At 37.7% G+C, this 26,293-nt stretch overlaps 1 protein-coding gene across 1 annotated transcript in view; it reads left to right on the top strand.

Moving 5' to 3' along the window:
- The first annotated feature begins 5,265 nt into the window (after positions 1-5,265).
- The window catches only part of RIT2 (Ras like without CAAX 2), a 183,004-nt gene continuing 161,976 nt past the window's right edge, over positions 5,266-26,293 (top strand). Inside the window, 1 exon segment of the mRNA XM_090131322.1 lies at positions 5,266-5,446. Within this exon segment, the coding sequence (XP_089987448.1) occupies positions 5,344-5,446 (103 nt within the window). The 5' untranslated portion in view covers positions 5,266-5,343.

The following is a 26,293-nucleotide window of genomic DNA, read 5'->3' as shown; positions in this document are numbered from 1 at the left end:
TTAAATGGATAATATAAATGGTTAGTCTTCTCAAAACAGATATTTATTTCACTGTTCTACATCTAAAATTCTGTCTTCTGTTTTTCTAGGTTTTCTTAAAATATGAGTAAGGGCTTTTTTTTACTTCTGTATTATTTTGCTCCATGCATAATATTTTATTCTTCTATTTTGTAGTAGCCCATTTCCTATTATACTTCTTACTTTAGAGCTGTAAAAAAAAAAATCGGGCAAACATTGTCAGCAGGGAAGTAAAAAAAATCTAATTACTGTCTATTAAGTGTATGTAATTTTCACTAATATTAAAAAAAAAAAAAAAAAAAAAAAAAGTCAAGGTTTTCCTTTGAGTCGCTTCCACAACCACTCACTTCCCTGGCCTCATTAATGTCTTACAAATGCTGCTGATAGGTATGAGGATAAGCATTTTGAGAAAAAGATTCATGTGTTGATGAGAGATTACTTAGAAAAACTAGTTGTTTTAAAGAATAATTTTACTGGCTAGAGGGCTGCGCCCAACAGGTGGTGGTTAATGGAATTAAGTCCAGCTGGCGACCCATTATGAGTGGTGTCCCCAGGGGTCGGTACTGGGGACCATCTTATTTAATATCTTTATTGATGACCTAGATGAGGGCATTGAGTGTACCCTCAGAAAGTTTGCAGGTGACACCAAGTTGGGAGGTGGTGTTGATCTGCCTGTGGGTAGGGAGGCCCTTCAGAGGGATCTAGATAAGTTGGATCACTGGGCTGAGGTGAATGGGATGAGGTTCAACGAGGCCAAGTGCCAGGTCTTGCACTTTGGCCACAACAACCCCATGCAGTGCTATAGGCTTGGTGACGAGTGGCTGGAGGACTGTGAAGAGGAAAGGGACCTGGGGGTGTTGGTTGATGCTCGGCTGAACATGAGCCGACAGTGTGCCCAGGTGGCCAAGAGGACCAATGGCATCCTGGCCTGCATTAGAAATAGTATGGCCAGCAGGAGCAGGGAGGTAAGGGAGGTAATCATCTCCCTGTACTCAGCACTGGTGAGGCCGCACCTCGAGTACTGTGTTCAGTTTTGGGCCCCTCACTACAGGAAAGACATTGAGGCCCTGGAGCGTGTCCAGAGAAGGGCAATGAAACTGGTGAGAGGTCTGGAGTGCAAGTCTGATGAGGAGCGGCTGAGGGAGCTGGGATTGTTTAGTCGGGAGAAGAGGAGGCTCAGGGGAGACCTCACTGCACTCTACAACTTCCTGAAGGGAGGCTGTGGTGAAGAGGAGCTTGGCCTCTTCTCCCAGACAGCAAACAGGACCTGGGGAAATGACCACAAGTTGTATTTCTCTGGGTTTAGGTTAGACATGAGGAAAAGCTTTTTCTGTCAGAGAGTGATCAGGTACTGGAATGGCCTGCCCAGGGAGGTGGTGGAGTTGCCATCCCTGGAGTGTTCAAAGGCGTCTGGATGAGGCACGGTGAGATATGGTTTAGTGCTTGTGGTAGCAGTGGTAATGAGAAGACGGTTGGACTAGATGATCTTACAGGTTGTTTCCAACCGTGTGATTCTATGATTCTAATATCATTATTTGTTTTATCTGTTAGGTTAATGATGAGCATTTGAGGATAATTTTAATGAGAATGGAATTTTAATCATAATAGCGATTTACTGACTTTCCTGTCTTTTACTGCTGTGTTTTGATATTTAGATATCATATTACTACATTAAGAATTTTCTACTTAAGTCATATTTTATTCTCTGAAAAAAAACCCTCCTGAATTCTGAGCTTTATATCCAGGTATAGATACAGCTACCCAGATTTTAGTATACAAAACTGCACAGCATGTAGATATTACAGAAATCCTGTAAGAAGGCTGTATTAGAGAATAGAATCAAAGAATCATAGAAGCATAGAAACATTAAGGTTGGAAAAGATCTCTAAGATCATCTGTTTCAACCATCAAGTCCTCCCCTTCATTCCCACTAAATCATGTCCCTCTGTGCCGCACCTCCACAAATCTCGTACTCTTCTTGGGATAGGGACTCCACCATCTCCTTGGGCATCTTGTTCTTGACAATTCTTTCTGAGAAGAAATTTTCCCTAACATACAATCTGAACATCACCTGGTAAAATTGAGGCCATCACCTTTTATCATATCACATTCGTGAGAGAAATTTCTGAAACTCCCGTCTTCTTTCTGTAGCTATAGAGAGCAACAAGGTCTCCTCTAAGCTTCCTCTTCTTTAGACTAAAGAATCCTATTTCCCTCAGCTGCTCCTCATAAGACTGGTACTCCAGACCCATCACCAGCATCCCTCTGTTCTCTTTTTCTATGTGGCTGGGAACAGATAGTGATTTTTTCTAGTGGAAAATCAAGCAGTGGAGGAGGGTGACTGGGATGGTTGAGCAAGGACCTGCAGGGAAAAGAGGGAAATATACAGGAAATGGAAGGAGGGTTGCGTAATCTGGGAAGAATACAAGGACATTTTCCATTTGTGTAGGAATAAGATCAGGAAAGCCAAGGCACAGATGGAGCTGAACTTGGCAAGGGATGTGAAAAATAACAAGGGGTTCTACAGGTATATAGGCAGGTGGAGACAGACCAAGGAGAGTGTTACCCCTCTGATAAATGAGGACAGAGAACTGGATTCCTCAAACATGGAAAAAGCTGAGGTGCTCCATAAGTGCTCTGCCTCCGTCTTCACGGTGTCTGCCAGGACCCTGAAGCTCTGGATGTGGGTGAGAGGAACAGATTCTATCCTGCTGTAACAGTGGGATGTGTCCAAGACCTCCTCAGGAAACTGAATGTATATAAGTCAATGGTGATATCCATCCTAGGGTTCTGAGAGAGATGGCTGATGTGGTTGCCAAGCTGCTTTCCATCATATTTGAAAAATCTTGGCTGTTGGGGGAAATCCCAGGTGATTGGGAAAAGGGAAACATTGCTTCCTTTTTCAAGAAAGGGAGAAAGGACAACAGGGGAACTACGGGCTAGTGAGCCTCACCTCTGTGCCTGGGAAGATCATGAAGTAGATCCTCCTGGTTACCATGTTAAAGCACATACGAGACAAAGGTGTGATCTGAGACAGCCAGCACAGGTTCACCAAAGGCAGATCTTGCCTGATCAATCTGGGGGCTTTCTTTGATGGAGTGACACATTGGTGGACAGAGGAAGAGTGACAGATGTAATCTTCCTGACTTCTGCAAGACCTTTGTCATGGTCCTTCACCACATCCTTCCCTCCAAATTGGAGAGGTGTGGATTTGAAAGATTGGTGGTTCAATGGATTAAGAACGGTTAAGAACGGTTGGCTGGTGACAGGCAAAGAGTTGTGATCAATGGTTCTATATCTGGGTGGAGGCTCGTCACAAATGGTTTACCTCAAGGGTCAGTCTTGGGTCAAGTGTTCTTTAACATCTATATCAATGACATAGAAAATGATATTGAGTGCACCCTCAATGTCATATACGTTTACACAAACTGGGAGGAAAACCCCTTGAGAGCAGCCCTGCGGAGAATGACTTGGGGGTCCTTGTAGACAAGCAGCTGGACATGAGCCACCAGTATGCGCTTGCAGCCCTGAAGGCCAACTGTGCTCTGGACTGCATTAAAAAAGGGGTGGCCAGCAATAAGAGGGAGGTGATTGTCCCCCTCTATTTGGCTCTTGTGAGGCCCTATCTGGAGTACTGCATCCAGGCCTGGGGCCCCCAGTACAGGAAGGATGTGGAGCTCTTGGAGAGGGTCCAAAGGAGGGCACTAAGATGATCAGAGGGCTGGAGCACCTCTCCTGTGGAGAATGGTAGAGGGAAATGGCTTGTTTACCTTGGAGAAGAGAAAACTCTGTGGAGACCTCATTGTGGTCTTCAAGTACTTGAAGGGAGCATATGAATAGGAATGGGAATGATTTTTTATGAGGATGAACAAGGGGGAATGGTTTTAAACTAAGACAGGAGACTTAGGTTAGAAATTAGGAGAAAGTTTTTTCACTCAAGGGTTGTTAAGTGTTGAAACAGGCTGCCCAAGGAGGTCATGGATGCCCCATCCTTGGATACATTCAAGGCCAGGCTGGATGTGGCTCTGGGCAGCCTGGTCTGGGGTTGGCAACTCTGCCTGTGGCAGTGGGATTGAAACCAGATGATCTTTGAAGTCCTTTTTAAACCAGTCATTCTATCATTCTATGATACTTACCACATTCTTTAAATATAATGCAGCTTTTAAAGATATCCTTCAGAAATCAATGAAGTATTCTGGTCACTTGTTGTAAGTGCTACATAATTCTAAAGAGAGAATAAGTCACAGTGTGACATTTGGATCTTTTTCTTTTTTCTTTTTTTTTAATTATTTTTCTTCTTTTCCTTATTTATTAGGAGAAACTGAGTTGTTTAGATATGTCATGTAATTTTCACGATAAATATTTAGAATAGTTTATTTTTTTTTATTTTACTTACATAGATATTTTCTAGGTGAATGAGTGTTTCTTTTCTAGTTCTAGTTTTCTTCTGAAATTCTCAGTGGAATTAAAAACAAAACAAGCCCCCTGCTGCTTTCCCTCTTCCAAAACTCACGAATCTGCAAATAAATAAATAATGCAGACTGACATAAAAGAAAATTATCTGTAGACAATCCTAACCATAGAAAACTTTGCAAGAAGATTCATGAAAATCAAAGACTTTTATTAGTTGTTTCTCTTTTGTCTATGATTGTATTAAATGTAAATCTTACAAACTTTATGAAGACAGAATTAATATTTATCTCCAAGTTTGTAAGGAGGCTGTCTGGTAGTTTGTTGTTGTTTAAAATCCAAGAAAGTGATACACAGAATAGCAAGCATCATAATTCAGCAATCTGATCCGTTTATTTTTATTTTATTTTATTTTATTTTATTTTATTTTATTTTATTTTATTTTATTTTATTTTATTTTATTTTATTTTATTTTATTTTATTTTATTTTATTTTATTTTATTTTATTTTATTTTATTTTATTTTATTTTTTTCTGGAGTCTCTGCTAAATTTTATTCCAGTGACACAGCAACACCCAGAGGTATGTAAGCTCTTGAGCCTCACAAAACTGCTTCTGTCCAGAAGGAGAAACATGGAAAATGATAGAGAGCTGGGAGGGGGCAGAGAGAGATTTTTATTGGAAGCTGTTAAAGTGGTTGCTATGAGACATTCTCCAGCTAACACAGGCACAGCAGCAAGTGTGAGGCTGATAAATCGTACCTCTTGTATTATACCTTTCCATTCTCCTTTTTTTTGTTTGTTTGTTTGTTTTTTGTTTTGTTTTTAACAGAGCTTTTATAGTTGTTTAAGATCAGAGACAGCATCTGTCAGTTGCTTTTTCTTCCCTTTTTCTCCCTTCTTCTGCCTCGTGCAAGATGGAGCTAGAAAACAAAATGATCAGCTCCTCCAGCAATTCTTCAGCAGGCTCCAGAGAGTACAAGGTGGTGATGCTAGGAGCAGGGGGAGTTGGCAAAAGCGGTAAGTTTCAGCGGCAACATATCTGGGGAGAAAGGGTGAACTGGGAATGTAAAGTTGAAAGAAGAATAATGATTAATGAGGGATTCCATTCTTTCATTTATTTATTTATTTATTTATTAATAATTGGTGGCTGGGGCAATGAGTCAGCTTAATTTGTTACAGAGTGAGATATTATAAGGTTTTTTAATTATCTATTTTTGCAAAACCAACACTGGCTCCACTGTATAGAGGAGAGAGTGGTCAGTTCGCTGCTGTTAGTATAACTGTAAGTGTTCATGTCACTTGCTGAGGAGTGATGGATAGTGTGAATGTAACTTGTTGGCCTGCTGGCCCTTGAGCCCAAGCAGAAATGTTACTAACTGCAAAGTCAGCTTTACTGTGCAAAGTGTGGAAGATATCTACAGCGACTATGTTTGCTTCCCCACAGCTCCTGACTTTTTGCTGAGTACTATTATGTCTCACCTGTGTTGGTCTCCTCTCCTGTCCCATCAGTTACAGAATGCATGTCTGAACCTCATTTCAAGAGATAAAGAAAACTTGCAACATGTTTTAATAAAATCCAGTGCTGGCAAGATATGTCATTATTTTCCCTGGACAGTGTTTTCATTCTCCCAGATTTTATCACTGATTTATTCTCACTGACAATTGTATTCTCTATTCTTAAAAAGACTTTGCAGAACATGCAGTGTATGTCTCAGAAGCCAGTATATTGGTCTGAATACATAGCAATCATTTAATTACATATTTTGGAAATTCAAAAAGAAAAAAAAAAAAAAAAAAGGAAGAAAATAAATAAGCAGAAAAAGTAATATAATAATAATACAATAGATTCCAAATAAATTTCAGGATAAAAAAAGTTGTAATTCTAAATTGTAATAATAGTGTAGATTAAACAAGTTTTATTTCCTATTCAAACAACAGGACAAGGTGCAAATATAAAAGATTAAATATGGACATAATTTCATGTCTGTATACGTTACCTCCGTTTTTTTTGTTATGTTTATCTTCAACTTCAGTGCCACATCTTTCAGTGACAGATATTTTCACTACTGCTTAACCAAGGCAATAATTCTGGCACAGGTGCTATGCTATGATCACTGTATAAAATGGGGAAGAATGTTTATCTGAGAGTAACTTTTTGCATTTTCAAATTAACTTGTCCATAATAAAGCAGTTATTGAGGATGTCTGCTGGAACTTTCAACCAGTTTTTTCCCCTTCAACAGAGCCAAAAGATGGCAGCAATTTTTTTCCAAATATATTCTTGTAAGAATCATGTTTTTTTGAAGGGGGAAAAAAAAAAAAAAGGCAAAATGTACCATCCTCATATTATAAAAGTATCACAACACCTTATATTTATATATATCACTTATATATATAAATATATATATTTTATATATATATATAAGTGATTTATATACACATTGAGGAATCCATTTCCTACATTATAACAGTTTTAAAGCATGAGTTTAAAGAGATAAGCAAGAATTTATTCAAATTGTATTGTTTCATTCTTCAAAAAATGTTATCCGATGAATTAATGAGTCTAAACCCCTCAGAGTTGCAGATTATACAAGGTAATGACACATCTCAGAAGATGAGAAAGGTCAGATAATTATGAAGAATTAGACGTCCGTATGATCTAGAGAAATAACAATGGGATGAAGTGTCTAGTCATGACATTCAATGGGATTAATGAAAATCTGAGATAAACTGAGGGGGGAGAAAAGAGGGGGGAGAGGAGGAGAGGGAATAAAAGATCTGACAATTAAGAGCCTGAAAACAGAGGAAGACAATTTGTCATTTATTATCTAGGAGTTTCCAATATAGAATGCGTATGAAACACTTCAGTGTAATATTGAGATAGTCCCTACTGCTTGAATTCCAATAGACAAAGAATTGGTGTAATATTATGAATCAAGAATTAATATTGACTGAAGTGTAGACTAGATTAATTTACACCAGATAAATAGATGTCCAGAAAGACTATTTCTATTATTTGAAATGAGGGCTATGTTTTCCTGATGATCTACATCCACTGTCCAGGAAATTATGTGTCTAGCTACAGTAACAACATCAGAATTGAGTAGGGATGAGAGAGAAAAAGTTCTATTTACATCTCCGGTTTTGATGAGTAAACTATATATAGGATGACATATTGACAGTATCCTAGCTTCTTTCTCCTTCCTCTCTTTTCTCCTTCCCTTTTTGAGCAATGATAAAAAGAGTAACAGTTGGGATTAAGTTTCTGAGTGGGAAATCTCTTTTAGATAAAAGTCTTTCAGTACCTCATTTTATTCAATATTAAATACTTTAAGTAAGAAAATAATTTTCCTGAAGAGCCAACTCACAGAAATTTTAGAAAGCATCATTTTATTCTAAATATAGTTCACTTTAATGGATCCTCTAGGTATTTTGACCTCCTCTTTCCCACCCTCTTCTATGTGACTTCATACTGGACATATAGAGGTCTTTTCACTGAAAACTTCACATTTGTTTTGATGGTCTGTGAGTAGTCATTATATGACAGAATAGGTAAGAATGAGGAAGAGGGCACCAGTAATGGATGTCCTTTTGATGTTCGTATTACAGAGTATTTGTCTTGGGTTTTCAGTCTTATTCCTTCAGTTGTATGTTCCAAGATAACAGATTATACAGGATGACAGTCAATCTCTTGTTATTTGGTCTACTCAGTGAAGTAGAATTTCCACAAGAGCTGGCAATAGAAGTTAAGCTCAGCACATTCATATCTGAAATCTACCATAGAAGAGTAATGATGTATGGACAAGCAGTGGTATGAGAGTTGTGATTTATGGATCTGAACATTTCAAAATTAACTCCAGAAAAAAACAACACCAAAAACATCAGACTTCTGAACAGATTTGTGTGTTTAGTTAATATGTACTAAGTTATTCACCTGGAAAGATATTTCTCTATCACTATTAGAAATTATAGATTCCATAGGGTGATTTAACCCTTTAATGTTTTCTGATTTTTTTATTTTTTTATTTTTTGTCAGAGTAATAACTACTTTATTATCAAGCACACCTATATATTTTGTCATAGATTTGTTGCATGGATAGATATAAATAAAGCTAGAACTAGGAAGTAAAATGAAATAAAAGAATATAAAATGGGCAAAAAAAAGGGATGTAAAAGCATACTTTGATAAAAGGAGAGGGTTTTTCTCACTGACTTTCATTTGACTACATTCCATACTGAAATTAAACATTTCTAATATTCATTGTGTGTGTGTTTTCACTTAAGAAAACTTTTGGACACTGGTTTTATGACAAATCTCAGGTTAACCCTGTACTGTTCAAACCTATCTCAAGTTGACTGACAAAATTAAACCCTAAGAATTCTAGTATATTTGAAACAGATTTTGCTTACAAATTCTCTTTTAGGCTCACATCTGAAAGATGAGCCTGATGCTATCATGTTTCCTAGCTCTATGCAGCTTAAACTTTTGGTTTCAGCTTTGTTTCACAATGTTATAAGCACATATACAATTGCTCCTAAATCCTGAAGCCAAGTCCTAATGATTTATATTTTGTTAGATAATTACACTAATAACAATAATTAATTGCTGTCTTCTCTGTCAAACAATAACAATGATTAACTGAGGGGATGTAGAACTTCCAAAAGGAGCAAAAAAAATGGTGTACTAAGCAAGTAATTAAATAGAAAAACCTTTACTACCTGAAAATTTATTATAAAATTATTACTATATAGGCATCCTCCAAACATTATTTGTATTATTCCATGATCTAAACATACTTGCATTTGCTGAGTTGAATGAGAGCGGTCTTCTGATTTTTTTTAAGTATTATTATTTACTAATATTAATAAAAGTATATTTACGTAAGGGTGAAAACTTTTTTTTTTTTTTTTTTCTTAAAAAACATCAAAAAGCAAAACAAAAACAAACAAACACCAAAAAGAAAGGAAAGGGAAGGAAAGGGAAGGAAAGGGAAGGAAAGGATGATAAGGTATTAGGGAAAACTTTATTAATTGTTTCAGACAGACAGAAAAGTGTTTCTTGGCCTGTTTAGCAAATTCTTGATTTTGTTGCTTATTTCCATCTTACTTTGTTGCTGTTGCTGTTAAATGTTCTTTTTCTACAAATACAAGTGACTCATTTGATTAGTTTCAGGATCTTGCATACAAAATAAGCTCAAAAATGTATGAAAACAATAATGATTTGGTGATGTATGAGCTTCTGCAATAGGGATTAGACTAAATGCATAATTTTGCTTTTATTCTTTGATTCAGATCCAAGCTGCTTTTTTGGACTAGTTTTGCCACTTATTCAGATTTGATAAAGAAAATTCAGTGTCTATTAATTTCAAGCATGTCCTGATACTCAGAGTTTGCAGTAAATATAGACGCTTTTCAGATCATGAAATGCATTCTGGAGAATTGATTCATTTCAGCTATTTGTTAATCGCTTGGAGATAAATTAGTGTATGATACAGGCTACAGTGGAAGAGTAAAGTAAGAGGTTGCACTGATCTGTGAATGGAAAGTAGTATTTGGTTCTGCTGATACACATCTTACACCAGGCTAAATATCCTAAAATACACTTCAAAAACTCATCAGATTTACTCAGTAGGTGGGGCTTTTTATTTGTTTGCTTTTTATTTTTTTTCTTCTCCTTCCTGATACTTACACTGTATACTACAATTTCACCACATCTTTCCTTGTCCAATATTGTCACTTCTTGTCCTCAGTATTCTCCCAGTAAGATACATCTGTTTTTCCCCATACGCCTGGTAAAAATGATCAGTGGAAAGAGGCTGGAATTCTGTTATCTTCTGAGCCAAACCAATATCTAGAAGGAAAATTAAGTTACTGTTCAGTATGAGTTGACTTGAAAAACATAGACTTTTGAGTGATTAGGCTGTGGATTGCAGTTAAGGGAAAACATTTTTTTTTTCCTTTCCAAAGTCAAAGCATAATTTTTGGGGTCCAATTTTGTGCTTCTTCTCTTGTAAATGTAAAATTTCCTTTTTTTTTTTTTTTTTTTTTTTTTCCCTAAGTGGAAAAGAAATAGAGACGCTCAATTAATGCAGAGGCTTGTCTTCGCTGAAAAGATTAGTCCTCCCCCCCTACACACCCCTTCATCTTCTGTGTGTGGGGGGAGGGGAAGGAGGAAGGAAAAAAAAAAAAGGCTTGTTATATAATCTAACAATCTATCTAGTAGTGTTATCCAGGGGGTTGGTACTGGGTCCAGTCTTTTTTAACATGCTAATCTGTGACATGAATGAAGCAAGTCTGCTGATGGTATGAAGATAGAAGAAGTGGCTGACACACCAAAAGGCTTTACTGTCATTCAACAAGAAGTAGGTGTTCTGTTGGGCAGAAAGGAGCTTTTAGAGATTCAGCAAATGCAAGTGCAGAGTTATAACCTGAGGACAGCTAAAAACATTCATCAGTAATAGGCTAGGTGGAGATCTGTGGAGAAGAACCTCAATGTCCTGGTGGACAACAGGTTGAAAATGAGCCAGCAATGTGTCCCTTATGGCCAGGAAGTCCAATGGTATCCTGATGTGCATTAATAAGAGTGTGCAAGCAGGTCAAGAAAGGTGATCCTCCCCCTCTACCCTGTCCTGGAAGGCCATATCTGGGGTACCATTTCCAGTTCCCCAGTTCAGGACGGGGAGTTAACAGTGAGAGTCCAGCAGAAGGCTACAAAGATTATTAGGGACCTGGAACATCTCCTTGATGAAGAAAAGATGAGAGATTTGAGATAGTTCAGCCTGGAGAAGGGAAGACTGAGAGAAGATCTTATAATTGCTTTTAAATATATGTATGGCAGGAGTCAACAGAAGGTATCCAGGCTCATTTTGGTGTTGCCGGCAACAGGAGAGGAAACAGAGGGCACAAATGGCTACACAGAAAGTTCCATATGAACATGAAGTAGAATTTATTTGCTTTGTGGGTGACAGAACAGGACAGACTGCCCAGAGAGGTTGTGAAATCTCTTGCTCTGAAAATACTGAAGACCAACCTGGATACTTGATCGTGCAGTCTACTGCAGGGACCCTGCTTTATTGGGGGATGGGCTAGATGATCTCCAGAAGTCCCTTCCAACCCCTGCAATTCTATGATTCTGTGATTCTGTATGTTTCTGTGATATATGTATGTATACACACATATATATATACATGTGTATATATATATATAACATTTTCTGAAAATTGAGAAAGAAGTGGACTAGCATTTCTTAATGGAGAAGTAATGAGTTAAATGGTAAAATTAGAATTAAAATATGCCATTAAAGATGTATGAGATCTTCTGGCAATCACTTCCTTTGTTCAGTAAAAACAATATATCTCCTTAAATATATGCTTAAAAGCAAAATTGGAAATGTTTGTTGTGTTAGAAAACAATCATTAACATTCCTTCACAGATGGCTGAAGTTCATCCTCTAGGTTATTAGGGTTTCTGCATACCAGGAAGCATGCTGGGGTGGCAAACCAATTGATAACAGTCACCTGATGTATCTGTTGGGCAGTAGTATACATGGAACATCAAAAGATCTGTTAGCTTACTTCTTGCAAAAACCTACTCTCTGTTCTATCAGTAGAACTGGGATTAATTCACTGAGCACATCCATCCAGATCTTTTTTAAATGAACAATGTTTTGAAGAGATTAAAATTTGCAAAATAATACTTTAATTAACCAGCTTCTTACAGCGTGAATTATTGAAAGATAATTTCACTTATACAGTGAACATTTCATCAAGATGTGTCCTGCTCTGCTTTTCTCAATCATAATGCTTGCTATTAAAGAGACAGGAAAACTAGGGCTGTTTGACAACAATAAGAATTGAACTCTCACAGACCCTCCTGATTTCAATCACACATAGATCAGCCATTTGAAAGGCCCTGACAGAAATAAAGGAACAAGCACTATTTCATGACAGTGACTGGGCACTGTCAATACCTTTGCTGAAAGCAATCTGCTGAGGCAGCCACAGGAATTGTTTCCACCCCTCCTGCTGCACTGAACCATCTGCAACATTTTCAGCACGTTATCTGCTAGAATTTGGATGACAAATGGATGGCCCCAAATTATGGCCAGTTTTGAAAGCATTATTAGGAAATAAATTTATTTTCCTTTTCTTACTGATTCTTCTCTTTTCTTGTCCATATTTTCCATTTTACTTATTTCCATACCTCTGATAATCATTTTTCAATTTTAATTTGTTAATTAACTGTAATTAGCTTCCTTCAAGACTTTTTATTTGTTTGTTTGTTTGTTTGTTTGTTTGTTTTCAACATGAGGAAAAACTAGTAGAAGCTGGAAGCAGTCTAACACAGCTCCACTGACTCATATTGGAGATCAGTATAGTGCAGTGTCTCAGATTCACAGAGAGTGGGAAGATACCTTGTTGTGAGCTACAGTCATTTGCCAGAAAAATGCCTACCCACTAAATTGATTCCCGTGGAGACAGTGGTTGAAATCACTTAGTTTCAAGCACTACAACAAATGTCCTGAAAAAAGATTACATAAGATGTTGGTGGTACGACAGAAGACGTTGAACCTTCCCAACAAGTGTTCTTGAATTGCTGCTGTGTGACAGGTGGCAGCAGAGGGGTAGTCTGACATAAAAGTGTCTAGCACGGAGCATGTGTGAAGCAAAGGTGTGGAACTGAATTCCTCTATGCAGAGAAAATTGCACTCATTAACATTTGTTGATGCTTGCTGAACATTTATGGAGACCAGCCAGTGGGATGTATGCAGCAAGTCAGTGTGGGGTGTGTTTCACCAGTGGTCATGGTGACAGTGGGTTGCTTCTGCTGGCTTAAGTGGATCTTGACTTTTGCTTGCAAAAATGTATGGCTAATGGTGATGACAGTGTTGAAAAATAGTGATTTGTAGCTGAGCATTTGCCCTATCAAAAGTTGTTATTATGATCTTTGCATCTGTTGCAGTTTACATGGAAAAAAAAAAAAATAGGAGGCATTATTTTTGGAGAAATCCACATATTTTTGAAGAGACCAAATTCAAAATTTAAAATATGTTTTTAATTTTTTAAAAAAATGAGTTTCATAATGTTTTGAAAAGTAGAATCTGTAATCAGTCAATTGAGAGACTGATAAACATTTTTCTTCAGTGTACACTGACTACAGCTATGATGAGATGTTGTTTAACTTCTTTCTTGGCAACCATATTTTTTATTTTGTGATTCTTGTCTATTCTGTGTACATAAAGAAATTGTAACCAAATTTCATATTCCCTTTACAGATTTCAGATTCCTTTACTAGCTTTATCTCACTTGCCTACCACCTTTGTAATTGCTTGTGTTAAAAGAACTGTTATCTTTTGAATAGAATATGCTTTTTTTTTTTTTTTTGAAAGACTTTCTTAAAAAAAGAGTTTATCCTTAGTATTTGATATAAATCTATCTTCTTCCAATTTAAAACTATTTCCCTTTGTCCTGTCACTAACTGCCTTTATAAAAAGTCCCACCCCAGCTTTCCTATAGCCCTCTTCAGGTAAAGGAAGGTCACAATAAGGTCTCCCTGGAGCCTTATCCTCTCCAGGCTGAAGATCCTCAGCTCTCTCAGGCTGTCCCTGTAGAAGAGGTGCTACAGCCCTCTGATCCTCTGGACCAGCTCCAACCGCTCCATCCAGAGCTGGACACAATACTCCAAGTGGGGTTTCATGATGGCTGGCTAGAGGGGCAGAATCACTCCCTCTACATGCTAGTCAGCCTTCTCTTGATCTCTCTTGCTTTCAAATCAGTAGGGCTTTATTTTTGAAATTGCAAAAAAACATAAGATAAACTCTAAATTTTTGCTTTTCCTTAGTTTTTTTTTTTTTTTTTTTTAATTTAAATAAAAATAATAATTTTGGATTTTCTACACTGTGGATAGTCTTGTTTCTGATGTCATACTTATTTTTTTGTTCATCACACACAATTATTCTACTAGAGTTTTGCTTCATAAAATTATAGATGATCTAGACTTAGCTTATAAGGCAGAAGTGTATTTCCTGGGCCTTATAATATCTATTTATGTTTGCAAATAAATGTTAGAGACATTTTATGTCTCTACTGGGACTAAGGGAGAAAAAATAATAGTCTATCACAATAATCCAGGTATCCCTTGTGATGTGTTGAAGTGCAGTGTCTTATACTTTTCTTTCATTTGCAACGATTTCAGTGGATTTTCTGATCTAAATTATAGCAATGAATTTGCATCATATTCTGTCAAGTAGTACTGATCTGTATTTATGATAGTTGAAGACAAAATACCATTTTTTAATTTTTCCTCAATGCAAATTGACCTTAGTTCTTAAAAGTTATTAAATGTCTGGCATTACAAGAGGCAGCAAATCACGTAAGCTTCCATTTTTTTTTCCTGAGAACACACTCAAAAGTGTACATAGAAAGCAGTGGTCAATGTCTCAGTGTCTGAACAGACACAGAGTGGTTTACCCCAGAGGTCAGTACTCTGAGGGAAGCTGTTTAATACCATTATCAATAACATTGATAGTAGGATCGAGTGCATCCTCAGAAAGTTTGTGAATGACACCAAGATGTGTGATGTGGTTGAAATGCCTGAGGGATGTCATTCAGAGACCTAGATAGACTTTATCTGTTGGCCAGCAGAACGACACGAGGTTCAACAAATCCAGTGCAAGGTCTTGCAAGCACTTGCAACTAGTTGTAATTCCCACTATCAACGTGAGGTGGGGGATGAAAGGATAGAGCACAGCCTGATGAAAAGTACTTGGAAGTACTGGTGGATGACAAGCTGGACATAAGACAGCAATGTGCTCTCATAGCCCAGCTGCAAAAACTTGAAGCCAGCAGAGTGAGGCCAGAGGAGTGATCCTACTCCTCTACTCTGTTCTGGTGAGACCTCACATGGAGTACTGCATCCAGACGTGAAGTCCTAGGTACAAGGGAGATGTAGACCTGTTGGAGAACATTCAGAGGAGAGCCACAAAAATAATCCAAGAGATGGAACTCTTCCTTTAAAAGAGCAGGCTAAGAGAGCTGGAGCTGCTTAGCCTGGAGAAGAGAAGGCTCCGGGGAGACCTGAGGGCAGACTATCAGATTTTAAAGAGGGGCTATAAGAAAGAAGGGGATAGACACTTTCACAGAGTCTGTTGTGATAAGACAAGGGGAAATGGTTTCAAATTAAAAGAGGGGACATTTAGATTTGACGTGAAAAAAAGTTTTCACTGTAGAGTTAGTGAAGCACTGGAACAGGATGCCCAGAGGTGTAGTGGTTGTTCCATCCCTGGAGACATTCAAGGTCAGGCTAGGCCAAGCTCTGATCAACATGATCTAGCTATAGTTATCCCTGTTCATAGCAAGGAAATTGGACTAGATGACCTTTAAAGGTCCCTTCTAACTCAAACGATTCTATGATTCTATGATTTTATGAAAATGTCAATTGGCTGTGATATTTAAGTGTAGAAAACCATTTAGAAATAAAGAAAAAACAGAAGCTAAAAAAGAACTCACTAACAGGAAGAAACAATAAAACACAGGTGAAAACTAAGAGTAAAGAACAAGAAATTAAGAAAAAAAACACATCACAGAGTATAGAAAGAAGATGGGAGATACAGAATACTGGATAATTTTGCATAAAAGTAGTGGAAAGGGAGTGAAGGGATTGAAGGAAAGCACAGTCATTCATATTACAAAATATGTGTTTCAGACTCTTTTCCTTGTGATTCTGCTAGATGCTACAGGCCTGTGGTTATTCCTCAGTATTTTCTGAGGCTATTATGGCGACAAAGAGTATACAGGGGTCATGTTAGTGATCTTTTCTCCTACCTCTGTGACTCATGTTTTTCATGGACTTGGTTTCTGTAATTGGATACTGGAGACGCAGTGGCACAAATCTGCCTGGTACGGCCTTGTTCTTCCCATTTATTCCTGTGATGTGTCACCTCAACTCAGCCACTGACAATGCTATGTAAATCTAAGATTAACAACAATTTATTAGTTGCTAAGGAAAGTAATACTCTGCTTTATGTTATTCTTAAGATAGTCCAGAACCGAATGCATTTGTGGCCTTTACCCCTAACAAAACTCAACAGCTAGTGAAATCAGTGACAGAACTGGTATTTCTAAGATTCTTTGCTATTCTTGAAAGAATTAGAACCATCCACATTCCAAAATGTCAAATACAGTAGTGAATCAGAATGGTAGTAAATATATGTTTCTATCAGAACAGGAAAATTATGTTCTGTTTTTTCCCAATCTGGGAAAAATGTCAAGATGCTAAAAGATTGTAGCTTCTAGCATCTTGACATTTTGACAAGATGGCATCTTGGTATCTTGACAAGCTGTTAGGGTTATGTCTTCATTTTACAGTATAAGATTTTTAGAAGGAATAGGTAAGGTAGGAGGGGTGGGGGAGTTGTATACCCTGTTACGAAGTGGATAGACTCCAGAGATTTGCCTCTGAGTATTAGCAGTGACTGGATTGAGAGCTTGTGGATTAAAATCAGGGACCCATCCAATAAATTATATCTAGTTGTCACGGTCTACTAGAGACTTCCTGACCTGTTGAGGTCTACTTTCTTCAGCTGCAAGAGTTGCTGTGCTCACAGGCTCATCCAGATGGGAGATTTCAACCACCCTGATAACAGCTAGGAAAACAACACAATGAGCTGCAAACAATTCAGTAGATTCTGGGGTCCATTGAGGATAAAAATTCTAGTTCAGGTATTGGACAGACCAACCAGAGGTGAAGATTTACTTGGTGTGATTATCACCAATTGTTTTAGCGTATGTTTGGATCCAAGACAAATGCTTCAGGAGCAGAGGCAAGTATGCACACACTCAAGGCAGTACAGAGGATTACAAATTTTACTCAGCACACACAAACACACCATAGGCATCCACTTTAGCTAACAACAGTAAGCATTGAGCAGAAACTCCCTAAGCACATGAAATATGAGTCCTAATAATCTAAAACAGAAGCTCCCTATGGAAGCACAATATTACTTACCAACCCTTGAGGGATGGACAAAACGCCAAGTAGGAGAAAGAGAAGGAACATGCCAGTGGTGGATTTGATATGTAGTGCCATCAGGGTGTCCCCTGCTTCAAAGTGCACTTTTCCTCTCCTAACCCACTACAGTCTCCCCCCTGCTTTTGTCCTCTCCAGGTTCTGCAGGGATTTTTTTTTCCCATGCCTGCTGCAATGGTCAACGTATAATATAGAGCCCAAGTGGAACACCTGTTTACAAAACAATTTCTTGCAAAATCAAGATAAACTATCAAGGTCAGCTCCCCAAAAAACAAGATTAATGGCTGTAGCCACAAACCCACTTCTCTTAAGACTGTCAGAATACATTGTTCCACTCCAGGATCATGCTTCAATCAAGGGCCTTTAGGTCCCTGACACATCCATCGAGGGGGAAATCTTTAAAGAGTCTGGAGGTAGTCTTGGATGCAGCAATGCTATCTTGGTTGAGTTTGCATTCCTCATGGAATGTAGTCTTGGCAAAAAACAACAACAACAAACAGACAGGAGCCTGAAATTCAGGGGAGTAAATATCCATCTGTTAAAGGAAATATTGGATGAGATTACCCTTGGGAAACTATCCTGAGGGACATGAAAATGTAACAGAACTGGGAGCTCTTTAAGGACAATTTTCTGAGAGCACAAGGACTCCCAGCATAAGAAATCAAACAGAGGAAGCAGGAAATCATCATGGCTGAACAAAGACCTCCTGGTCAAACTGAGGGATATGAAGGAAAAGTGGTGGCAGGGAAAGCAGGGAAGGATGGCCCAGGAAGAATACAGGGTTACTGCCTGGACATGTACAGGAAGAATTAGGAAAGCCAAGGTTCATATGAAAATGAACTTGGCAAAGGATGTGAAAAATAGCAAGAAGGATTTCTTTAGATACATTGGTCAAGAGACAGGAAAACGACAGTGGTGCTTCCCTGATAAAGGGAGAAGGGAGAACTGGCTTAAACAGACAGGAAATAGTCAAAATACTCAGAGAGTCCTTTGTCTCAAACTTCACTGGTGCTCAGGCTTACCACAGCTTCCATATCTCTTTCCCAATTCTGAGTGTTTTAAATAATATTGAGAAAAACTGTAGACAGTGAGTACTTTGTGGGATTGAAATTCATGGGAGAATCTTGGCAACTGAATTCATGGGAGAATTAGCTTCAGACCTATCAGCCTCACCTCAGTGCCAGGGAAGGTTGTAGAATGTATAATCTCAGGAACCACCATGGATCAATTAAAAGTCATCCAAGGGATCAGGCCCAATCAGCATGTATAGATCCTGTTTGACAAACCTGATTTCATGACAAGGTGACCTACTTAGAGGATGAAGGTAAGGCTGTCAATGTGATCTACCTGGACTTCAGTAAAACATTTGACACTGTCCCCCCCAACATCCTTGTGGAAAAGCTGGCTGCCCATGGTTTGGCTGGGCATACACTCCGCTGGGTGAAACACTGGTTGGGTGGTTAGGCACAAAGAGCTGTGGTCAGTGGAGTTAAATCCAGCTGGTGGCTAGTCACGAGCAGTGTCCCCCAGAGTTCAATACTGGGGCTGCTCCTATTTAACATCTTTATTGGTGATCTTGATGAGGGGATTGAGTGCACCCTCAGTAAGTTTGCAGATGACACCAAGCTGGGATGGAGTGCTGACCTGCCAGAAGTGAGAAAGGTAATATAGAGGGATAGACTGCATCAATGGGCCATGGTTAACTGTATAAGTTTCAATAGGGCCAGGTGTTGGGTCCTGCATTTTGGTCACAACAACCTCAGGCAACACCACAGGCTTGGGGAGGAGTGGCTGGAAAGCTGCCCGATGGAAAGGGACCTTGGTGTACTGATGTGCAGTCAGCTGAATATGAGCCAGTACTGTGCCCAGGTGGCCAAGAAGGCCAATGGCATGCTGGCTTGGATCAGGAATGGTGTAGTGAGCAGGACTAGGGAAGTCATCCTGCCAATGTACTCAGCACTGGTGAGGCCTCACCTCAACTACTGTGTTCAGTTTTGGGCACCTCAGTACAGAAAGGACATTGAGGTGCTGGAGCAGGTCCAAAGAAGGGCAACAAGGTTTGTGAAGAGGTTGGAGAATATGCGCTATGAAGAGAGACTGAAGGAACTGGGGCTGTTTAGTCTGGGGAAGAGGAGGCTGAGGGGAGACCATTGCTCTCTTCCAGTACCTAAAAGGTGCTTACAGCAAGAGTGGGTTGGTCTCTTCTCACTGGTGATAGGTGACAGAACAAGGAGAAATTGCTTCAAGTTGCTGTGAGAATCCTTCTTTGTTATTTTTTTTTTTTGTTGTTGTTGTTGTTGTTTTTGTTTGTTTGTTTTTAACTCAAAGCTTGCTTCCTGAGGTATTTCTTGTGATAAGACTCTGATTGACTTATTGAAGAGGCAAGTGATGGGTGCTACTGTGTGACCATCGACATCACTTTGTGGACATTTGAAAGCACCTTCCTCCAGAGCTGCTTGCCTCTGGAAGAGAGTGCTCAGGAGTGTTTACTGGTGGGAGATCTGGCCTGTGACTAAATAGCTCTAGCTTGGTATGGGAAAATTGGGGAATGATACCAACGTGTCCTGTGAAAAACAGGATGCAGGAAAGATGGGAACAAAGGAGCTTCTGCTGAGATCCCAGAACCAGAAACTGTCACTCCAAGGAGAGCTGACTCAACCACTTTGGAACCATTGAAGGGCCATCACTGTCGTCGTCATCAACAGAACAACAGTGCCTGACGACCCACCACTACTGAAGATCAGTGACAGAACTATGAACCATGCTGGATCCATGGCAGTGTCTATCTCCCTCTTGTTCCTATAAAGACTCCTTGCTTCTTCTTTCCTATCTTTTCTATCACCCTCCTTCCCTTTCCCATTACCCTAATTCATAATAGCGTCCATCCTTCCCTTTCCCATCTCCCTAATTAAGATTTGTAATAAACTTGTCGGACAACATTTGAACTGTTGTTTCTTAATCTCACGCCGGGTATACAGATATGAAAAGAACCTTCTCTCCCTCCTATAAATTGGAGCAAGACATTTGCACCAGGGTAAGTTTAGATTGGATATCAGGAAAAACTGAAAGGGTTGTTAAGCACTGGAATAGGCTCCCCAGGGAGGTGGATGAGTCACCATCTCTGAATGTGTTTAAAAACTGTTTGGATGTGGTACTCAGGGACATGATTTAGCAGAGGGTTGTTAGGGTAGTATGTCTAGGTTGTGGTTGGACTCGATAATCTTTAAGGTCTTTTCCAACCTGAGCAATTCTGTGATTCTATGGTTCTATGATTCTATGATTCTATAATCTTCACAATTGATGTTAATTTAGTCATAACAAATAGCAGGATGTGACCAGTGTAGACAGAAAAACAGCTTGCATTTTCAGAGTTCCTGAGGGAATCCAAGGTTTGCTTGGCTCACAGTTTGAGTATGGAGTAGTAAACAAATATTATTATTTTTTCTTGTCTGTTTTACTGCATAATCTAATCATTAAGAAATTTGTGTTAGATTTACTTTCTTTTGAGTTTTAATTACTTCGTTACTTCTTTTCCCTCTGTTGCTGTTGTTGCAGGCTTTTTCTTTAAGCATGTGATAGAATTTTTGAAGGACGTGGAAAATTTAAAATATTTCATTTGTTTTAGTACTGCATGTGGAGCCCATATTATTTTAGAAAGTGTCTTTTATCTTTTTCATACATTTATTTTAAGTCTATTAATATAACAGTTTACTGGGAATATAACAGTGATGAAGGGCATACATTGCTAAACTATCTTAAAATAGCTTTGCCAGCTAAAACAGCTTAGTTTTTTAAATGCATTTATTTCTATATTTGTTTTCATTTCAGGACATTTAACATACATACAAGTTTCTCGTAATGATTCACTGTTAATTTATCTGTTAGCTGAGCCTTCTGTTTTCAGAATCATCTCCAATTAAACTGATAGTCAGATACATTTTTCTTTATATTACCACTGGAAAAGCAAGGTAGAACGATCTTTATTTGCTCTGTCAGTTTCTTCTGTGTCATATCTGTTCAGCTTAGTGATTACTGTCAGTACTGCGGTCTTTAAAAGAAGAGCTGAGTTGAAGGGAGAAGGGTAATATAATATATGTTCTCTGCTGCCTCACATATCACAAAGAAAATGGGCATCTTAACAGAGTTTTATTTTCTTGACCTTAACAGTGGAGCAGAAAGTTTTTTGTTTTTTTTTTTGTGTGTGTGTTTTTGTTTTGTTTTGTTTTTTGTTTGTTTTTTGTTTTTATTTTTGTTTTTGTTTTTTTCATATACTAGGACTTCTATATAAATGAATGCATCTTAATGACAAAGCCATTCATATAGAAACAGGCGGAGAGAGGAAAAAAAGCTAGGAAGAATTGCATGCAGTTGAAGAAAGAAATCCACATTTGCTCCCAGCTGTTTCTTTTAAATGATCACAGGCTGACTTGAACCCTTTTTCTTAAACTCTACCCACTCCTATATCTTTCTTAAAAGGGTTAAAACAATATATAATTAAAAGGAATGGAGCAGATTATATATACTCTTTCCTAAAGTTTAAAACATAAATCTTTGAGTAAACAGTCATGGTGGATTGACTCCAACCAACAACTCACTCACTCCTCTCGCGTATGTCAGGGAGAAAATGAAAGGTGGAAGGACTTGTGGATTGAGATAGTATTAGCCCAATAGCTGAAGCAAACACTGCAGGCAAGCAAAGAAAAATAATACATTTACACTGTATTTCCCATCACCAGATATTTGTTTAGCTACTTCCTGGAAAGCAAGGTCTCAGTGGTACATAACAGTTACTTGGGAAGACAAACATAACATAAATATACCTGATTACTCTTCCTTTCCTTGAAAAATAATTTCTGAGCACAGAACCATGTGCTATGGATTAATCCTCTGGACAGTTTACATCATTTGTCCCCAGTTTCTAGACTACTTGTTGAGGCATTGGTAGAGGGGATAAAAGAAAAAGCATTGACATGGTGCAAGCACAGTTTAGCAATGGGCAAAATATTGATATGTTATCAACACTGTTACAGTCACAGACCCAAACCAGAGCATCATAGGGCTGGTAGGAAGAAAATAATCTCAGCCAGACCCAGTGTAGATTTGTAGTCTAAAAGGAATGAAAGTTGATTTTTCTTTGAAGTTTGTGTCTGTAGCATTGTGATACCACATGCTGTTGCTGTGATGTTTTACTGGTTGTTTGTTGGGTTGCTACTGGAGACCACAGAGACAGTGAGTGCCATTGTTATTTCCCTTCTCTTTTCTTCACATTTGTAATTTGTCTGTTGAAAGCTAGGTGTTGTTTCTTACCTTCTCCACTTTTCTTAGAAACATCACCGGCTTGATGGTATTTCCAAAGTTTCTAGTAAAAGATTTCTAGTAAAATCTAGATCTTGACAGGATTTTTGAAGATATTGTGGGGTACTAAATGAACAACCTTATATAAAGACTTGCAGGGACTGAATATTCTTACAGATCTCAGTAATCAGCATCAAAATCAGATATTAAAGGCAGATAAAACTAGTGCTTAAGACTACAGATTGAGACTGTCTTTCTCTTGCTCTCCTGCAGATATATCATTAAAAAAAAAAAGAAAAAAAAAAAAAAAGAAAGAAAAGAAAGAAAAAGAAAACACACACACACACACAAAACAACAACAACAACAAAACAACTATTTTTAACCATGTATATATTTGTTAGTTTTTGGTCATCGAAAGGACACCAAATGTTTGGGCAAACTATTGGTCCCCAAGCAACTATAAGTCTGAGGCTGTATTTTAATTTTAGCTTTTAAAGTTTTTAAAGTTTTTTTTTTTCAGTTTTTAAAGTTAAACATCTGTATGATTAATTATGTGTGATCCCCTAAATTAAAATTTAAAAGTCAATGCACATGATGTGTAACAGTGGTTTTATTCTTGTGGTAACTAGTGAAAATCAGAATGAATAAATGGAAATATATTTAAAGGTCTTTCTGTTGTGAACTTCGTAATCTCCTGACACTGGAACATGGTGCCACGGTGGTACTGATTGCACTGGTAAATACATGCATTGAACAATAGAGTCTCAGCTTTTTAATCTGATTTTCTTATTTTGTTGTATGTTTTGTTGTAACTGAAGAAGGGAAATGAGAATCAGGAATCAGATTGCCCATTCTTCCTTATATATCTGTGAGGAAGTCAATCTGTCCCACATCTTTGGTTTCCCATTCCTGAAATTAAAATAGCTATCTCCTTAGTATTTCTGACCTCCAAAATAAAATACTATTTTAAAGTCATTTAATGACACATTTTCCTAGATACCTAAGCCACAAGTGTTCATGATGTGCTTCAAAGTTCTTGGAAATTTATCTAGCAATTTCTTCAGCACACGTCATCTCAATAATGGAAAGAAAAAAAAAAAAAAAAAAAGTTACAAAAAGAAATGTAAGTTCTGCAAGAATATCACAACTAGATATAACAATTCAAGGAAAAATTGTCCATAACATAATTTAGTAAACTAAGGAAACAGTGAAGTTAGTATATATCTCCTCAAACAGAAAAGGAATAGCACATTACTACATGCTACAAATGCTGAATTATTGAGTAGATGAGGAGCACAGCCAGCTTTTCTGTGACCATGTTTTGGGAAGACATCTGGTTCTTCCCATTCTTTGAAAAATCCTCCCAGATTGAAACTCTGAAAGACAAAATAGTTTATTTTAAACTTTGGTAAACTTGACCTAATTAGGTGTTCAAGATTTCGGCAGCTCTGAAATTTTCCAGAAATATGAATCCAGGAAACTCTGTAAGGAGACATATAGAAGCCAGTGTGAAGATTTATCTTGCCTAGTTTCAGGTTCTAAAAATGTTATTTGAGTCTAGAATGTAGGTTGCTTTTGTAGTTGTCAGAAAAAGGTGAAAAATCCTAGAGATAATGATTGCCTGCCATTACTTTAGGGAAGTTTTATTGTTCGTTATCAAATAATAGGTGGGAGTAACTGAAATTTAAATGTTGGTCAAGCAGGCCGTAATTCATGTGGATAGTTCTCAAACATAATATGTTATGGTTTTCATCATCAGTTCCTATTATTGTAGAATTTATCAATTTTTTTTTTTTTCCATGTAAAATATATATGATTGCTCCATTTAAATTTTTTGAGAAGATATTTTTCCTCTTTTAAAACCATCTGTAATTTCAGTGACAATAAAAGAGGTAATGTTTAGTCTTCCTTTCTAAAAGGATGAAGAAGTGGCAACACTGTGCAGAATTTCATTCTTCTTTTTGGGAGTCTGTTATCACTGGAAGATGAGCATGGAACTAAACGAATGTTACATGCTCCTGTTGAGCAACAGTAGCAGTTTTGTTTCAAAGTTCTTTAACTGTAATAAATCACATAGTCAAACGCCTAATGATCTTCTTTATGTTGAAAATGTATAGACTCTTTGTCAGTGCCCTGTGTTTTTTCCTCCAGCCTTAGCTGACTAGGTGGCTGAGATGTTATCTGTCCCTAGTGTAAAAAACTAGTTTATTTTATCTCTCGCTGAATGATGAATTTAGCTCTAGAGTTCCTTAAACTAACATGGATGCTAGCCCATACAGTAGCTTTCAACATGATCAAGAGGTAAAGCTTCCTTTTATATTCCAATTAAGTTTCATTTTTAATTAAGTTAGAACTACATTTTTTTTTTTTTCTTTGCAGTGAGGACAATAGTAAGCAATTGCTGTCTTCCTGCAACCATCTTTTCCAGTGGAAAAAGCTTATCTTCCAGCTTAACTTCTGCATATGCCAAAATGGTGTATGGATATAGAAAATGTTAATTTGATCTGTAGTAAATATCTTAAATTTTTGTAGACTTCTTAATGGGGTGCACAATACTTAAAAATTTCTTTAAGGATCCCATAAGGAAGAAACACCATCATAGAATGTACTTCTAGAGTAAATATTTTTAGACACACAATAGCTAAGTTTTCCAGAAATGTAGAGTACAGGTGACAAAATGAATGTAGAGTTGAAGGTGGGTGACAAGATACAGATCTTTGCTTTGCTTGCAGTCATGCAGAATATTCTTGATATTCTCAGTCTCATTCAAATGAGCTAAACTTGTGGTTGGGACCCATTTTTTTCACCACAATTTTCCAAGTAAAAGAATTGAAGTGATGTTACAGATACAGGTAATTTGGAGAATCTCAAATGGCAACTATACAAGCAGCCATTATTAGGTCAAATAAATGAACATATGTCTCCCAAGTGACAGAACAGAGTTGTAACCCCAAGATCACCTTTCTTCTCTCAAAATCAGAGTTCAATTTGCACGTAATCGGACCTAGAAATTGTGAAAATTGATATATGCTGTCTGGTGCCTTTTATGTTATCTCATGTAAGACAAAGTGGCATCTGAAACAATCAAAGAGACAAATGGAGTGAGAACTTTGTATAAGAGACAGATGATATGTAATTTAAACTATCTATTGGCTGACTTCAGTAATTGAGTTTAACAAATTACTTTCCTGAAAACATGCAGAGGAGTCATCTGGTGCAATATGAGTAAATAGCTGGTGCATGTGTGTCAGAGCTGAGCATGTGGTTTATGAGAGGTAAGAGAACCTCAGTCATGCATCTGTTTGTTCCTATACTCTCACTAATTGACCTTTTTGTTCAGGTTACTCTCTGCCTCAATTTATGCAGGTTAAACAGGTAAATATTGTCAGATTTTTCTTTAATTATATTTTCTTCTTACGTTTTCAAAGCTGTGTCATATTATGATGCTTTCTCACTATGCCTTGTAGTGCGTTTCTAATTCTTTCTTAGAATTAATCCTCCTTGCTTAGTTGCTTCACAGAAATGCTTGTGTGGAACTGCTTA

This window comes from Phasianus colchicus, chromosome Z, assembly GCF_987193195.1.
Source record: "Phasianus colchicus chromosome Z, bPhaCol1.hap1.1, whole genome shotgun sequence".
Lineage (NCBI taxonomy): Eukaryota > Metazoa > Chordata > Aves > Galliformes > Phasianidae > Phasianus > Phasianus colchicus.
The sequence above is the reverse complement of the archived record's forward strand: the minus strand, read 5'-3'. Positions and strand labels throughout refer to the sequence as shown.